General features: G+C 39.4%; 1 protein-coding gene and 1 pseudogene across 1 annotated transcript in view; one reads left to right on the top strand and one right to left on the bottom strand.

The window, feature by feature from the left end:
* ARSB (arylsulfatase B) overlaps nucleotides 1–19,385 on the bottom strand; it is a 177,993-nt gene that overhangs the window by 83,981 nt on the left and 74,627 nt on the right. Inside the window, exon 5 of the mRNA XM_033430082.2 lies at nucleotides 14,568–14,811. Within this exon, the coding sequence (XP_033285973.1) occupies nucleotides 14,568–14,811 (244 nt within the window). The remainder of the gene's footprint in view (nucleotides 1–14,567; nucleotides 14,812–19,385) is intronic.
* Nucleotides 18,265–19,121, top strand: LOC101281491 (60S ribosomal protein L15-like; annotated as a pseudogene).

Here is a 19,385-nt window from a genome sequence, read left to right as displayed (position 1 = left end):
CCTGAGTGACCAAAGATCTGGTACCTGGTGGACTGGATGACTGTCTACCAGGGAGTCATAAGGAAGTGGCTTGGAAAATGTGCAGGACCAGAGTGGCAGTCCCGGGCAGGTGCCAATTCTGAGAGAGGCAGTTGAAGAACAGGTGTCTTCTGGAAGATGGATGGTAAAGGGAAAGGAGGCAGAGGCAAAAGATCATGGTCCTCCCATAATGCCATAGTATCTATCATAGAATCATAAGAAGGTGGACCAGAAAGAAAGTAGCAGCATTTACTAAAGAAACTGTACTTCACTGGAGCAACATAAGAAGGGGCTCTTGAACTAAGAAATAAATTAAACTGTCCAAATCCCACCCCCACAGATCACCTGCTATTGTGAGTCCAGGAAAAGCTAACATACATAAACATGACAAAAAGAGCTCAGCATCTAAACAAAATTACCACAGAAGTTTTAAAAAATAGCAAATGAGAATTCAAAATTTTGACAAATGAAAATATTCTCCCATATGGGAAAAAAGTCACAAAGCAGAAGAAAATATTTACATAATATTTCAGCATGAATTAAACATAACTAAATCAGCAAATGCTGATATTAAAAAAAGTTACCATGAATTAAACATTTAAAAACTCAGACACCAAACTAGGGGAAGAAACTGAAAGAAAAAACAAAATCTCAGAAATGAAGGGCCATTATATATAACTAGAAGTATATGAAAGCATATAGAGAATGAAAATGAAAAGAGAAAACCTAATTAATTCAAAATAAGGGGAAAAAAGAAGTAAAAATGATCAGAAAGGAATTGAAAGAAGCAAAAGATATGCAAACAAGGTTTAATAATATCTGTAATTGGAGTCCCTGAAAAAGAAACACAATGGAATGTCAATTTAAATCTATAATTAAAATAAACTCTGAAATAAAAGGCCTGAGTGTACCCTACTGTGCATCTGGGAACCTGACCCAGTTTGGTCACTTTTGAGACATATCTAGTAAAAAAGTCTTAGATTTTAAATAATAATAGTGATAATAAAAATCTTTCAGACTTCCAGAAACCTGGTCTGGGAAGATCCCACATGCCGGGGAGCAACTAAGCCTGTGTGCCACAACTACTGAGCCCATGTGTCACAACTACTGAAGCCAAGGCACCTAGAGCCCGTGTTCCGCAACAAAAGAAGCCACCGCAATGAGAAGCCCACAAAATGCAACGAAGATTAGCCCCTGCTCACCGCAACTACAGAAAGCCTGCGTGCAGCAATGAAGACCCAACGCAGCCAAAAATAAATAAATAAAGTAAATAAATGTATAAAAAAAAAAAGAAAGAAGATCAGGGTAACATTAAATTTATCAACAGCAACATACAAAACAAGTATACAGTGGGGTAACATTTTCTAGAAACTCAAGGAAGGGCAAGTATGAGACAAGGATTTTATATCAGTTGAACTGCTTTGCTATTATCAAAATTGTAGGAATGGTTTTAATATATGGGCAAAAATCCAAAGAATCCTGAGAAATCTATTAAAGAATGAATTCCTCCAACTAAGAGATAATTGAGAACACTTTAGAAATGGACAAGTGGTTAGCACAGAATATATTATTATAGATCTGACAAAAACAAACTTGTGGACAAGGATAGAAGAACAGCATTACATATTATAAGCTCTGACAAAGTAGAAATAATAGAACTAAAAATAAAACTGGGGTTTATGTCATAGAGTGTTCTGCCTATATTTTCCTCTAAGAGTTTGATAGTGTCTGGCCTTACATTTAGGTCTTTAATCCATTTTGAGCTTATTTTTGTGTATGGTGTTACAGAGTGATCTAATCTCATTCTTTTACATGTAGCTGTCCAGCCTTCCCAGCACCACTTATTGAAGAGGCTGTCCTTTCTCCACTGTACATTCCTGCCTCCTTTATCAAACATAACGTGACCATATGTGCATGGGTTTATTTCTGGGCTTTCTATCCTGTTCCATTGATCTATATTTCTGGTTTTTGTGCCACTACCATACTGTCTTGATTACTGTAGCTTTGTAGTATAGTCTGAAGTCAGGGAGCCTGATTCCTCCAGCTCCATTTTTCTTTCTCAAGATTGCTTTGGCTATTCGGGGTCTTTTGTGTTTCCATATAAATTGTGAAATTTTTTGTTCTAGTTCTGTGAAAAATGCCAGTGGTAGTTTGATAGGGATTGCACTGAATCTGTAGATTGCTTTGGGTAGTAGAGTCATTTTCACAATGTTGATTCTTCTCTAACACCACACACAAAAATAAGCTCAAAATGGATTAAAGACCTAAATGTAAGGCCAGAAACTATGAAACTCTTAGAGGAAAACATAGGCAGAACACTCTATGACATAAATCACAGAAAGATCCTTTTTGACCCACCTCCTAGAGAAATGGAAATAAAAACAAAAACAAACAAATGGGACCTAATGAAACTTCAAAGCTTTTGCACAGCAAAGGAAACCATAAACAAGACCAAAAGACAACCCTCAGAATGGGAGAAAATATTTGCAAATGAAGCAACTGACAAAGGATTAATCTCCAAAATTTACAAGCAGAACATACAGCTCAATATCAAAAAAACAAACAACCCAATCCAAAAATGGGCAGAAGACCTAAATAGACATTTCTCCAAAGAAGATATACAGACTGCCAACAAACACATGAAAGAATGCTCAACATCATTAATCTTTAGAGAGATGCAAATCAAAACTACAATGAGATATCATCTCACACCAGTCAGAATGGCCATCATCAAAAAATCTAGAAACAATAAATGATGGAGAGGGTGTGGAGAAAAGGGAACACTTCTGCACTGCTGGTGGGAATGTGAATTGGTACAGCCACTATGGAGAACAGTATGGAGGTTCCTTAAAAAAACTACAAATTGAACTACCATATGACCCAGCAATCCCACTACTGGGCATATACCCTGAGAAAACCATAATTCAAAAAGAGTCATGTACCAAAATGTTCATTGCAGCTCTATTTAAAATAGCCCGGAGATGGAAACAACCTACGTGTCCATCACCGGATGAATGGATAAAGATGTGGCACATATATACAATGGAATATTACTCAGCCATAAAAAGAAACAAAACTGAGCTATTTGTAATGAGGTGGATGGACCTAGAGTCTGTCATACAGAGTAAAGTAAGTCAGAAAGAGAAAGACAAATACCGTATGCTAACACATATATATGGAATTTAAGAAAAAAAAATGTCATGAAGAACCTAGGGGTAAGACAGGAATAAAGACACAGACCTACTAGAGAATGGACTTGAGGATATGGGGAGGGGGAAGGGTAAGCTGTGACCGAGTGGCATGGACATATATACACTACCAAACGTAAGGTAGATAGCTAGTGGGAAGCAGCCGCATAGCACAGGGAGATCAGCTCGGTGCTTTGTGACCACCTAGAGGGGTGGGATAGGGAGGGTGGGAGGGAGGGAGACGCAAGAGGGAAGAGATATGGGAACATATGTATATGTATAACTGATTCACTTTGTTATAAAGCAGAAACTAACACACCATTGTAAAGCAATTATACTCCAATAAAGATATAAAAAATAATAATAATTAAATAAATAAAACTGAAAGAGAAAGGCAAGAGAAAGGGTAAAATTGAATAAGTTGTTGATTTCCTTATAGGTAATAAATGGGAGTCGAAGATGACATTTAAAGCTGGCAAACCAAATAGCAGAACCTAAAAAGGGACTAGAGAATTATACAAAGATATTAGTAAAATGATGACACTAGAATAAACTATACATTGTTCTAAATATTAAAAGAACCAATGTAAGATCAAAGATAAAAAATAAATGTAACAATACAAGAAAGCTAAGAATAAAAATTATAGCAATATATAAAAACTCATCTACTGAAATAAAATATTTTCTGATTGGATCACAAAGAAAAACCTAATATTACACCTAATAACTACAAAATACACATTCTTTTCAAGACTACATGGCATAGACTCCAAGAAAGTGGCCCAAGTCTCAAATTTAAAAGGACTGAAATAATAAAAAGTATGTCCTCTGACAACAACAGAATTAAACTAGAAATCAATAATCTAACAGAGAAAACCTGAAATATTTGGAAAATAAACAACACACTTTTAAACACATGGGTCAAAGAAAAAGTCACCATTTGCACCATTTCCACCATTATTCTTAACAATAATTTTGACATAAATTCTACCTTGCCAGATATACCAAGATTGTAATCTCAGCTCTCTCTGAGTTTGCAGGTAAACTTGGTACACTTTGCTTGCTGTAAAGGTACTTACCAGAAGACAATAAACTAGTGTCTATAGAATCATAAGGAGAAAAGAGTTGACAAGAATTCTTTGTCAAATTATTATTTTTGTTTGAAGGTAATAGAAAGATATTCTTCCACATGCAAAGATTTTTTTAAAAACCTTATCATTTATGTGCCTCTATGAAAATTAAAGTATTAACCAACGGATCAAAAGATTAATTAAAATTAGGAACTGAGAACGTGAAAGTTAAGGAGTATTTGTAATATAAAAAGTAATTAACATATAGATCAATATACATAGTTTCTCTATATGTGATTACAAAGTTGAATGCAGAAGAAAAACTCTTTAGAAGAGTTATAAGATTTACAATATTATATTTCAGAAAGCTGGGTCTATGATCCCAGATTGAATTAAAAAGCACTCGAAAGTAGAAAATAAACAGGAAAATATTGATCAAAAAAGTAAAGGCACAATAGGGCTTCCCTGGTGGCACAGTGGTTGAGAGTCTGCCTGCCAATGCAGGGGACACGGGTTCGTGCCCCGGTCTGGAAAGATCCCACATGCCGCAGAGCGGCTGGGCCCGTGAGCCATGGCCACTGAGCCTGCGCGTCTGGAGCCTGTGCTCCGCAATGGGAGGGGCCACAGCAGTGAGAGGCCCGCGTACCACCAAAAAAAAAAAGTAAAGGCACAATAAAATTTTCTTTGGGTATTTCTGCTTCCAGCCAATATGGAGTAACAGGCAGACTGGATTTACCCTCCTACCTGAAACAACCTAAAGAGAAACAGACAGAATATATGAAACAACAGTTTTCAAAAGATGAGATATCAGGCAAAGGACAGTGATTCCTGAGTGACAGAAAACAAAGGAGGTGAGTCTTATCATTGCCTTAGCTTACTACCTTGAGAAAAATAAGATTGTAAGCCCTGGTACAGGGATGGGGAACTGAGGCATAACCCAATGGACTCCCTGATTTGAGAGCTGAGGGCCCAGGGAGACCCAGGGAGCTAGAGTTGATAGGATAGAGTACCAGAGAAGAGAAAGTTGCAAGAAAGAGAACCCTGGAGATTTGCAGAGAGCCCTCTCAGAATATCTAGCTGAGCACTGATCAGATGTATGTGAGAGAACTACCCAAAACTAGGGAAAGAACCATCTGAAAGGATTAAAGGGACCAGGGCCCAATATTCACATGGAGTTGGGAAAAATAGTATCTGTTCCCATCAGCCAGATTGGAAAAACTTAAAATTCACAGGGCACTTGGTAGATTACTAGGGAGGTTTTGACTCAGCAGTGAAGAATAGGTAGCCCTAGACTGGACACTGCTCTGGACCTGCCCAATAAATCATAAATGCAATACCCAGAAGGCTCAAAATGTTCTCAACTAATTTAACTTCATCTCAGAACAAAGCAAGAGGATTCATAACAATACATAAATATCCAAGAAGGTAAAGTGTACAATGTCTGGCATCAAATCAAAGATTAAAAGTCATGGAAACATGACCCATAATGAGGTAACCATTCAATCACAACCAACCCAGAACTGACATAGATGTTGGAATTATCAGAGGACATTAAAACCGTTATTATAAACTATATTCTGTATGTTTAGAATGTTGGATATAAAAAAGATATAAAAGATCCAAATTGGACTTCTACAGGTGAAAACCTAGAACATGTGAGATGAAAAACATACTGGATGGAGGCAAAACATTCTTGGACATAAATCATAGCAGTATTTTCTTAGCTCAGTCTCCCAAGGCCGAAGGAATAAAAGCAAAAATAAACAAATGGGACCTAATCAAACTTAAAAGCAAAGGAAATCATCAACAAAATGAAAAGACAATCTGCAGAATGGGAGAAAATATTTGTACATGATGCAACTGACGAGGGGTTAATATCCAAAATATAAAAACAGCTCATACAACTCAATATCAAAAAACAAACAACCTAATCAAAAAATGGGCAGAATGGGCTTCCCTGGTGGCGCAGTAGTTGAGAGTCAGCCTGCCGATGCAGGAGACATGGGTTCATGCCCCGGTCCAGGAAGGTCCCTCCCACATGCCGCGGAGCGGCTGGGCCCGTGGGCCATGGCCGCTGAGCCTGCGCGTCCAGAGCCTGTGCTCTGCAAGGGGAGAGGCCACAACAGTGAGAGGCCCGCGTACCACACACACACACACACACACACACACACACACACACACACACACACAAAAAGGGCAGAAGACCAAAATAGACATTTCTCCAAAGAAGACAGACAGATGGCCAATAGGCACATCAAAATATGTTCAACATCACTAATTATTAGAGAAATGCAAATAAAAACACAATGAGGTATCACCTCACACTGGTCAGAATGGCTATCATGAAAAAGTCTACAAATAATAAATGGTGGTTCCCCTTTCTGGGAACCCTCCTACACTGTTGGTGGGAAAGTAAACTGGTGCAGCCACTGTGGAAAACAATATGGAGGTTCCTTAAAAACTAAAAGTAGAGCTACCATATGATTCAGCAATCCCACTCCTAGGCATATATGCTGAAAAGGTGAAAACTCTAATTCCAAAAGATACATGCAGCCCAATGTTCATAGCAGCACTATTCATAGTAGCCAAGACATGGAAACAACCCAAGTGGCCATCGACAGATGATTGGTTTAAGAAGATGTAGTATATGTATACAATGGAATATTACTCAGCTGTAAAAAAGAATGAGTAATGCCATTTGCAGCAATATGGGTGGACCTAGAGAATATCATACTAAGTGAAGTAAGTCAGACAGAGAAAGACAAATATTATGTGATATTGCTTATATGTGGAATCTAAAAAATAATACAAATGAATTTACATACAAAACAGAATCAGACTCAGAGACATGGAAAACAAATTTATGGTTACCAAAGGGAAGGGAGGGGGCAAGGGATAAATTAGGAGTATGGGATTAACAGATACAAACTACTCTACATAAACAGATAAGCAACAAGGATTTACTGAGTAACCCAGGGAACTATATTCAATATCTTGTAATAACCTATAATGGAAAATAATCTGAAAAAATATGAATATGTAACTGAATCACTTTGCTGTACACCAGAAACACAATATTGTAAATCAAGAGTATTTTAATTTAAATAAATAAGTGATATTATAAGTTCTGAATATTTTCAATTGCATGATTTATAAGATTATTGATGACTAGTACAAGATTCACAAATATTAAGCTAACAACTTGCATTCAAATATTTTAAATATACAAAATTCATGAATCCTTTTAAAAAAACTATACATCAAAGGACATATTCATTAGAATGAAAAGGCAATCTACAGAATGGGAGAAAATATTTGCTAAGCATATATATATATATATATGCTTTATATATATATAAAATAAGGAGTTAATATCCAGAATATATAAAGAACTCCTGCAACTCAACAACACAAAAAAACCAAACAATCTCATTTAAAAATGGATGTTTGTTTTTTTGATATTGAGCTGCATGTAAATTTTGGAGATTAATCCTCTGTCAGTTGCTTCATTTGCAAATATTTTCTCCCATTTTGAGGGTTGTCTTTTCGTCTTATGGTTTCCTTTGCTGTGCAAAAGCTTTTAAGTTTCATTAGGTCCCATTTGTTTATTTTTGTTTTTATTTCCATTTCTCTAGGAGGTGGGTCAAAAAGGATCTTGCTGTGATTTATGTCATAGAGTGTTCTGCCTATGTTTTCCTCCAAGAGTTTGATAGTGTCTGGTCTTACATTCAGGTCTTTAACCCATTTTGAGTTTATTTTGTGTATGGTGCTATGGAGTGTTTTAATTTCATTCTTTTACATGTACCTGTCCAGTTTTCCCAGCACCACTTATTGAAGAGGCTGTCTTTTCTCCACTGTATATTATTGCCTCCTTTATCAAAGAGAAGGTGACCATATGTGTGTGGGTTTATTTCTGGGCTTTCTATCCTGTTCCATTGATCTATGTTTCTGTTTTTGTGCCAGTACCATACTGTCTTGATTACTGTAGCTTTGTAGTATAGTCTGAAGTCAGGGAGCCTGATTCCTCCAGCTCCATTTTTCTTTCTCAAGATTGCTTTGGCTATTCGGGGTCTTTTGTGTTTCCATAAAAATTGTTGAACCCTCTTGCACTGTTGGTGGGAATGTAAATTGATACAGCCACTATGGAGAACAGTATTGAGGTTCCTTAAAAAACTAGAAATAGAACTACCATATGACCTAGCAATCCCACTACTGGGCATATACCCTGAGAAAACCATAATTCAAAAAGAGTCATGTACCAAACTGTTCATTGCAGCTCTATTTACAATAGCCAGAACATGGAAGCAACCTCAGTGTCCATCAACAGATGAATGGATAAAGAAGATGTGGTACATATATATAATGGAATATTACTCAGCCATAAAAAGAAACGAAATTGAGTTATTTGTAGTGAGGTGGATGGACCTAGAGTCTGTCATACAGAGTGAAGTAAGTCAGAAAGAGAAAAACAAATACTGTATGCTAACACATATATATGGAATCTAAGAAGAAAAAGAAAAAAGAAAAATAAAAAGGTCATGAAGAACCTAGAGGCAAGATGGGAATAAAGAGAGAATGGACTTGAGGATAGAGGGAGGGGGAAGGGTAAGCTGGGACAAAGTGAGAGAGTGGCATGGACATATATACACTACCAAACGTAAAATAGATAGCTAGTGGGAAGCAGCCGCATAGCACAGGGAGATCAGCTCGGTACTTTGTGACCACCTAGAGGGGTGGGATACGGAGGGTGGGAGGGAGGGAGACGCAAGAGGGAAGAGATATGGGGACATATGTATATGTATAACTGATTCACTTTGTTATAAAGCAGAAACTAACACACCATTGTAAAGCAATTATACTCCAATAAAGATGTTAAAAAAAAGAAAAGAAAATGGATGAAGGACTCAAGTAGATATTTCTCCAAAGAAGATACACAAATGGCCTGTGAACACACGAAAAGATACTCAACATCACTAAATACAAGGGACATGCAAATCAAAACCACAATGAGGTATCACTTCACATCCATTAGAATGGCTACTATCAATTTTTTTTTAAAGGGAAGGAAAGAATCAGTGCTGGTGAGGATAAACTGGAACTCTTGCAAATTTGTTGCACATTGTTGGTGAGAATATAAAATGGTACAGCCACTATGCAAAACAGTACAGCAGTTCTTCAAAAAATTAGAAATAGAATTACCATACGATGCAGCAATTCCACTTCTAGGTATATAACTCAAAGAATAGAAAGCAGGGTCTCAAAGAGAGTTTTGTACACCTATGTTCATAGCAGCATTATTCACAATAGTTAAAGGTGTAAACAACACAACTGTCTGACAATGGATAAACAAAATGTAGTAAACACATAAATGGAATATTAATCAGACTTAAAAAAGGAAGGAAATTCTGATACATGCTACATGAATGAACCTTGAGGATACTATGGTAAATGAAATAAGCCAGTCACAAAAAGACAAATACTGTAGGATTTCACTTGTATGAGGTATCTGCAGTAGTCAAATTTATAGGGACAGAAAATAGAAGGGTGGTTGTCAGGGGCTGGGGGGAGGGGGAAGTAGAGAGCTGTTGTTTAATAAGTATAGAGTTTTAGTTCTGCAAGATATAAAAGTTTCCGGAGATTAGTTATATAACAATGTGAATACACTTAACACTACTGAACTGTACACTTAAAAATGGCTAAGATAGTAAATTTTGTTATGTCTATTTTATCACATTTAAAAATAGATTAAAAAAGAAAAATATACTGGATGGAATTAATAGAACATTAGGAATTGAGAAAAAATTAATAATCTTGAAGGCATACTAACAGAATCTATCCAAAATGAAATACGTGGAGAAAAAATAATTAAGAAAACAAAAAACAACAACGAAAAGAACATCAGCAAGCAGAGGGCAACTATAAGTGTCCAGGTGAGAAGACTAAATTTCTCCATTCTTCCCAAATTAATTTTCATGGTTAATCTCATTTAATTTTTAAGAAGCTTTTCTTTTAATGAAATAATTCCAGAGTTCATCACAAAAAATTAAAAAGTGGGACTTGTCAAGAAAATTTTTTAAAGGAAATACAATGCGGAGGTGAATAGCTATTTCTGCCAGGTATTTAAATATACTCTAAAAGGTATGTTTACAACAGATTACAGATTACAACGGTGAGGTGCTAACACAAGAACTGCTACGCCAGTGGACTAAAATAGATGGCACCAAGACAGATCATAGCGCTAATAAGAACTCAGAACATAAAGCGGTACTAACAATCAGTGAAAAAGGAAATATTTAATAATAATAATAATGAAATTATTATTCAATAATAATTACTCAAAAATCAGTCTGGGCTGTCTTGGTAATATTTGAAATAAAGCATCATTTTAGTTCAGAGGTTCTTAAACTTTGGCTCATTAAGAATTATACTCCAGGGCTTCCCTGCTGGCACAGTGGTTGAGAGTCCGCCTGCCAATGCAGGGGACAAGCGTTTGTGTCCCGGTCCGGGAAGATCCCACATGACGTGGAGTGGCTGCGCCTGTGAGCCATGGCCGCTGAGCCTGCGCGTCCAGAGCCTGTGCTCCGCAATGGGAGAGGCCACAACAGTGAGAGGCCCGCGTACCGCAAAAAAAAAAAAAAAAGAATTATACTTCATTGGGCTTCACGGTATTTGTGAAAATGGGGTGAAAAGTGACTTATCTTCCCTTCAAAATTCCTCTTGAAACTGAAACCATAGGTGGGGAAAGTCTTTATAGTTTCATACTAAGTTTTTAAGATATTTCACATCATCAGGTAATATTCGATTGTCACCACTGTCATTTTTTTAAATTAATTAATTAATTTTTGGCTGTGTTGGGTCTTCGTTGCTGTACCCGGGCTTTCTCTAGTTGCGGCAAGCGGGGGCTACTCTTCGTTGCAGTGCGTTGGCTTCTCATTGTGGTGGCTTCACTTTTTGTGGAGCATGGGCTCTAGGCACGCGACCTTCAGTAGTTGTGGCACACAAGCTCAGCAGTTGTGACTCGCGGGCTCTAGAGCACAGGCTCAGTAGTTGTGGTGCATGGGTTTAGTTGCTCCGCGGCATGTGGGATCTTCCCGGACCAGGGCTCGAACCCGTGTGCCCTGCATTGGCAGGCGGATTCTTAACCACTGGGCCACCAGGGAAGTCCCCACTGTGATGTTATAACATCTAGAAGAGTTTCCCATTGATTAGAAAGGAAAAACATTCCTACCTTTATGATTAGCGGTTCTGCTATGGTTATATAAATTTAATGAAATATAAAGTAAGTTTAAAAATCCTTCAAAGTGTCTTGAAACACCCTATAGGCTGCTTATCAAGTTGAGAAGCAGAGAAACCATACAGAATCAGAAAGAACTTGGAGAAGCCATGTTCCCTAGAATTGACAAACATGTTCTGTGGCTTCGAACAGATGAAAAACTGAAGCTGTCAAGGAACTCAGATTGCAAGGAATGTCACCCACTCCAGAATGGCTATTTCTTCTAAAATTTAATATTTTGGAGCAGACCTAAGAGGAATTGGTAACTATGCAACTAGTGAAACAGATGCTCTCAGCATAGCCGACTCTGTTACTGCCATTACTGGCATTCCTATTTCATGAGACCTTTTTGAAATGTTCAGAAACTACCATCATCTTGAAAATGGTATTTCCAAGTAAATATCTTACTGAAAAAAAGGTCGAGAACTCTGGGCATAGACTGAGAATCTCTGACATTTGGCTGTCCATTTGTTTTTACTGCTTTGGAAGAGAAGCTCCTGACGTCAATGTGACTGGTTGCTTTCTGCATCGGCCGGCATGGGTGCCAAATGCTCTGCCACTGGTACTGAATGAACGCTTGCCTAGTGTTGTGAGAAGCATCAACTTCATCGGGACAGTGGGGGCTGAATCACTGCTTTCAGGATCTTTTATCAGGAAAATGGAGCAGAATGAGAGCAGTTCTTCACTTACTAAACAGAAATTTGCTGAATTTCCAGAGGAAAGTCTTGAAATGCTTGATGAGACATTGGGCAGAAATTTTACTTTTTTCAAATAGAAAAGGAAAGCCACTCTCTCATGGTTTCACGTACTTGGACAATAGTTTTGGTTGTAATATTCTAGTTACAGCCCTGCAGTCAACATTATGTCTGCTGCTGAAGGATGCAGAGCTCCTGTTCTATTCAAGATGGGTCACTAGGAGTTCAGCATGCCTCTGACACTGAGGAAAGACCTTCTGCAATCTGGAATTAAGGGTGGCAAAACTTCTTCCAATTCCTCGGCAGGCGGAAGCAAGTATGTGCCAAACTCCTAAACGTTACTTCTGACAAAGATAATTTTAAGATTGAAGTGTGGGTTTATAGTCCAAAATTGGTGATAGGGATGAACATCAATGACTTGCACTTTGCCAAAGATCAGAACCTCAGTGAATCTGGGAACAGAGGAAATTATTCAAAATAAATTCAACTGTTTCTCAACTCAAGCCTACCCTCATTTGGCCAAGTATGCCACGATAGCTCCATTTGCTCACGTGTGCTTTTATAAGCCACAATAAGCCAGTGTGCTTCTTTTTTTTTGCCCCCAAAACGAAACAAAACAAAAAACTCAAAACTGATTGGATGGCAAGCCTGACACATATGTTATCATATCAAAACACTCAAAACTTTCTCCTGCATCTGTAAGTCAAACTTCAACAGCCTTCATGGTGGAAGTTGGCGATAAGCTGAAGTTCAAGTTTTGCTTTGCTTGGAAATTTTTATTTCCTTTTTATCATAAAGTAGGTATTAATTTTTGCATTAAAAATGAGTGAGAGGCAAAGAGTTTCAAAGAATGTCATATTTTTCTATGTGTACATAGAAAAGAATGTGTAATCAATATCTAACATCATAAAAATAAATTCTATCTAAATTATTGTACATATGCTTAGGTACTTTTTTTGGTAACCTCAAAGCTTTCAGAGTCTCAAGGAGCTCTGTGATTCAAAAATCTGAGAAAAACCCCATTCCTCTGATTTAGATGTTGACCTCACGTAACAAAATATCATTTCACAACAGTTCAAGAATTACATGGAAGAAAATCAAACCACAACACTTAGAAGAAAATATAAACGTTTAGCAGATTTCAAGCTGAGAAAAAAGCTTTCTGAACAAAATGCAAGAGAAAAATAATAAATAAGTAAAAATGGCCATTCTCTAGTTCAATTATTTAATTTCACTTATATCTAAGGGGAAAATCCAAACTGTAAACAGAGGAGGTCATTTTCCCCTGGTCACTAGGGGACCAGTCAATCAGCCACTACCCCTTGCTGTAACACCCAACAGAGGTTTAAAACTATTACACTAGACATTGTCACTCCATCAGTAGAAACAATACCTCCAGTATATGTACATTTATATTTGTTTATCAATTGGATATATGTACTAATCTACTAATATATTATATACCTTATAAAATATATACTTAAAAAAAGATGAGATAAAATTAACTACAAATACAAGTTCTAAAGTTTTCTTCCTGCACCCTTGCAGGTGTGTACACCTCCCCATTTTGGGGGCCGTTGTTCGGCATGCCAGTGGCTAAACAGGAAGGCCCTGCCACCATTTCCAAAGCTGAGTCTGCGTTCTGCTCCCCAGACTGTGTACCTCCTTCCCATCTGCCAGCTCTCGGTATCACAACACACTGTTTTACTGCCTTCCTAGTGCAGATCATTATGGGACGTCATCTACTTATTTATGGGTTTACTTGTTTATTCCTAACCCCCTGCCCCCCGACTCCCCAGCTAGAATATAAGCTCCGTGAGAGCCAGGATGGTGCCTGTCTTGTTCATTCCTAGTTCCTCCACACCTAGAACAGAGCTTGGTATATAGTAGGTGCTCATTAGGTACTTATTGTGTAATAAGGGTATACAGCTGCTCCCCCACTCAAATTCCAGCTGTTCCCCCTGCTTGGTCCTCCATTCTCCTAGCAGGCAACAGGGCAGGTCCCCTGACCCTCTGCAGGAAGCAAACAATACCCTATCCTACTTCTTAGCACAGCTTCCACTTTAAAGACCTCTCATGGAGGGTGAGCCACAGAGGACTATCTTGCTCCTCATAGAAAACACAGGCCCCCAGTCTCAAATCCGGAACTTAAAAATATATACATATATAATTACAGTATTTCTAAACGCAGTTCTTCTTCTTTTGCAATCATCTATTTGCAAGCTGAACTATCATATTCATGCAAAAGCAATCCTTCTCAATCAAGTCAAGCTGTTCTTAGAGCTTCTGTCCTGGGAGGGAAAAGAGACAGGCGGGCAGGTACCTGATGGTTTTCCACACATCGAAGCCATCCAGAGGCTTGGTGCCCTCTGTGCTGCCCCCCGCCAGCTTCACCAGGGTCGGCAGCCAGTCGGAAATGTGGATGAGCTCCCGGTTCTTCACGCCCCTCCGTTTCAGCAAGGGGCCGGCCACAAAGCCCACCCCTCGCACGCCTCCTTCCCACAGGCTCCACTTTCTTCCTCGAAGGGGCCAGTTATTGCCCCCTGCCAATGTCTGCCCACCGTTATCTGAAACACAATTAGGTCATAGCATGAGGACAAGGCTAACTATTAGATACATTTAAGAACAGAAGACTTGGATGCATGTTATTATTAAGTGGTGCTTAGGAACTAAGAAAGAAGATTCCTCTTTCCCCTCTCCCATAACAGCTACCCTCCTCCCACCCAACACAACCCTCCATCCCACAGACATAACCAGGGCTCAGCACGGCACATGTCTGACACTAGACCTTTAAATCCTCCATGGAGAGGGCCACTGAAAAACAAGAGAGGCCCCTGAGGGGAACTGCTTGGGATAGAGCCCTGTGCTGAGCAATGACTAGGATTCAAACGCATGCATGCAACTTTGTGTAACACAGGAGAGTGAACCCAGGTAGGTGGAGCCCCTCCCCGTACATGAAAAGACACCTCTGAATAAGTTTCACTTAGGAACCTAAGTCTCCTAATTAGTGGGGATAATGAACCTTTTTATTTTCTTCCTGGAAAATTTTTCTAACATTTAAACTGGTAACAGAATTAATATTTGACTCCCTGGTGATCTGAACTCTTAAGAGTGAAAGTTGAAGACTTCCCCAGTGGGTTAAATGTCTCTGTACACAGAACAGTTGGATGGAAAAAATAATTGCCAGAAAAATTCCTCCCTTCTTGACAGGATGGCAGGACAAAGCTTCATTGTATACTGTATGCCAGGGAAGAGAAGGTTTCTCTCCCAAGACAGCCAAGGGAATGGAGGACACTGGGGAAGCCAGAGAAGATACAAAAGTGACTTCAGTATCTTACCAGCTGGGTGGGGCTCAGAGTTAGAAATTAAGTTGGACTGTAGAAAGTAAAAAGTCATATTTCTTACATACTGAGGTTGTAGAATCATATTATCTCCAAAAGTACTCATACACTTAGGTGACTTTAGAGATATGTTTTAAATATCACTTATTTGCATGTGCATTACACTCCGATTAAATGTTTTCTAAAAGCCACTGTTATCCAAATGAACCACAGGAGGGCAGTATGACAGATGTGCTCTATAGAACATTATGTATAAAGAAATCTAACACAGAAATCAAGCTCTATCAAAGCCAAAGGATGCTCATGGAAGGAAAAAGGACCAGTATTTGTTAAGCACCCACTCTGCACCAGGCACCCTTTGAATTTCACATTATCACAGACTCTGGAGTCCGATAGACCTGGAATTGAAGCATGATGCCAGCCACTCACTAGGTGTGTGACCCAGGGCAATACACTGCCTCAGTTTCTCATCTTTAATGTAGAGATAATAATTCCTACCTCATTCATGTATTATGGTGAGAATTAAGTGACATCATTTATAATAATGGTTTGGGGCTGGGGACGTGGCACAATCTAAGTTCTCAATAAATGGTAGCTAATATTTATAACAATACAAATAGTCTAGTATTATAACTATTTTGTCATGAGAGACTTGAAAATGCCAAACAACTAATAAGTGGCAAAGCTAGGATTCAAACAATGTCTGTGTGACTCCCAGGCTCCTCCTGCCCCCAGAGTGCCCTGCTCCTGAGGTCCCTAGTATACAGTGAGTTTTATATCTATATAAAACTTTACTTCTCTATGAAAAACATAAGCATGGTCAACCTCAGCTAAGTTTACACTCTTCCCATGATACAGCAGGAGAGCTATCTCAAGGTGATGACAATTCCCTTACGAGGAGCCTCTGTTGCTGGTGGGTAAGAAATTCAAGGCTCTACTGTCAAGGAGGCTTCTGATCAAGCCCTTAACACACCAGGTCTTCAGTTCTTCTCTGTGCCTCATGAGAGGGAGAAGGAAGGGTCTTGAGCTACGTTAGAGGAAGGTAACAGTTCTTCAACACAGGTGGGTGACAATCAATCTCATCATTTGCTATCAGACGAGAACCTTTTCTTAAACCTCACATCTCTTCTTGACAAAGCAAATGGTCACCCAAGCCAGTTTATTAAATACACATTCTATTTCACATGAGCAGACCTGCACGCTCAAAACAGGGGGCACCATCTTTAGACAAAGGGAATTCCTCACACTCCACTGGGTATCAGTCACCAATAACCACTGTATCAAAACGTAAAAGAAGGTGCTGTTCATGTGATACAAAAATACACTGGGAAGAAGTGTTTACACTCTACCTGTGAAGTTAAGAATGGCTAAGACAGCACTATCATTTCCCTGTGCTGTCTGGATTGCTATAAATGATACTGGCTCAGGGCTTGTAGAAGATGCCTGCTGTCTCCATTTTTGATAGATAACACTCCTTTGAAATATTAGATAATGTCTCTTTCAGTTCCACCTATTTGTTAGTGCTCAGTACAAAAATGGTGGATGATGAAGATGGTAGAAACAAGAGTGGAGGTGATGGGGAGAAGCGTGGGGTGGGTCTGGAATCTGATCTTAGGCCCTTGAGGTATGACTCAGGAAGGAAAATACTCTGGGCTGTAACGAGAATTTGGCCACGGCTGCTAGGTGGAAGGTGTTTCCACATCTTATTTGGGAGGTGCCGATGCAGTGCGTGTGACTGTTTTTGCATTAGCTTCTGTGATGTTTTTCCCATTAGCAATGATAAGCGATTCTATCGTCTGTTATCGATGTGGCTTCCTCCATCATTTTTTTGAGAGCACTCCAGGGAGAAAGCACTGTTAATTGACACACCTGCAACTCATCCTCTTGGGCTCCCCAGTCACAAAGCCAACTGCAGAATCCACTGCATGAAGAGGACAATTCAGCTTTGCCAGGGACCTGGCCAGGCGGCACTGGCTGACGGTCTCCACTTACCAGCAAAAATCCACACACTTAGGCCTTTGAGAAATAGGGTGCTGTCCATTGGTTCTAGTGCATTTGCCCAGGTATTTCAAGGAGTTGGACATAAAACTGATCAGAGTAACAGCAAGAATACAATCAGCTCATTTGAAACAAGGTAGAGAAGGGGGCTTCCAATATCGTTCACTTAAGTCTGACATAAAGTTCAAAAAGACAATGGAGACCTAGAGTCTGTCATACAGAGTGAAGTAAGTCAGAAAGAGAAAGACAAATACCATATGCTAACACATATATATGGAATTTAAGAAAAAAAATGTCATGAAGAACTTAGGGGTAAAACAGGAATAAAGACACAGACCTACCAGAGAATGGACTTGAGGATATGGGGAGGGGGAAGGGTAAGCTGTGACAAAGTGAGAGAGAGGCATGGACATATATACACTACCAAACATAAGGTAGATAGCTAGTGGGAATCAGCCGCATAGCACAGGGAGATCAGCTCCGTGCTTTGTGACCGCCTGGAGGGGTGGGATAGGGAGGGTGGGAGGGAGGGAGATGCAAGAGGGAAGAGATATGGGAACATATGTATATGTATAACTGATTCATTTTGTTGTAAAGCACAAGCTAGCACACCATTGTAAAGCAATTATACTCCAATAAAGATGTTAAAACAAAAACAAAAAAAGACAATGAAACCACCACCATTTCAAACACGTTTCTTTTCATTTTCTCTCCTAATTTTCCTCTGGGCAAAAGTTAATTTTTGTTCTTGTTAAGAATTAATTTTCAAGAGAAAATGTTCAGGTTGCATTTCCTGGCTGACTTATGAAAAAACTTCCAAATCAGAATAAGATGACTCGCCTTTCTGTCTGGCGGCAGCCATCAGGTGAGCCGAGATGCGCGCTTACAAGTACCTCCAGGAGCTATGGAGGAGGAGGAAGCAGTCGGATGCGATGCACTTTTGCTCAGGGTGCGCTGCCAGCAGTACCGCCAGCTCTCGGCGCTGCTCCGGGCGCCCTGCCGCACCCGGCCCAACAAGGCGTGCAGGCTGGGCTACAAGGCCAAGCAAGGTTATGCCATATGTCGGATTCGTGTGCGCCGCGGTGGCCAAAAATGCCCAGTTCCTAAGGGTATCACCTACAGCACGCGTGTCCACCATGATGTCAACCAGCTCATTTGCTCGAAGTCTTCAGTCTGTTGCCCAGGAGCGAGCTGGACGCCACTGTGGAGCCCTGAGGGTCCTGAATTCTTACTGTGTTGGTGGAGATTCTACGTACTAATTTTTTGAGGTTATCCTCATTGATCCATTCCATAAAGCTATCAGAAGACACCCTGACACCCAGTGGATCACCAAACCAGTCCACAAGCACAGGGAGATGTGGGGGCTGACGTCTGCAGGCAGGAAGAGCCGCGGCCTTGGCAAGGGCCACAAGTTCCACGACACGATCGGGGGGTTCTCGCTGCGCAGCCTGGAGAAGGCGCAATACTCTCCAGCTCCACCACTACCGCTAATATAAGTAATGTTTGTAAAATTCTTACCTAATAAACAGTTTAGGACATCCATGTCTGCTTGAAAGTGTTTTTTAATGTCTGTTAAACAGATTGTTGTGTGCAGATTGTTCATTGAATGCATTGTCAAATTCTGAAAGTTAAAGTTCAATAATATTTGAAGACTTTAAGTGATGGTGTATCTTGTTTCTAATAAGGGAAATGCCTTTGTTTTTGCTTTATTACGGAGTTGATATGTCCGTGTTTAAAATGCTGTTTGGGGGATTCCCTGGTGGTGCAGTGGTTAAGAATCCACCTGTCAATGCAGGGGACAT

This window comes from Orcinus orca, chromosome 3 (assembly GCF_937001465.1).
Source record: "Orcinus orca chromosome 3, mOrcOrc1.1, whole genome shotgun sequence".
In the NCBI taxonomy this organism is placed as follows: domain Eukaryota; kingdom Metazoa; phylum Chordata; class Mammalia; order Artiodactyla; family Delphinidae; genus Orcinus; species Orcinus orca.
Note: the sequence above shows the minus strand (reverse complement) of the source record. Positions and strands in the feature narration are given on the sequence as shown.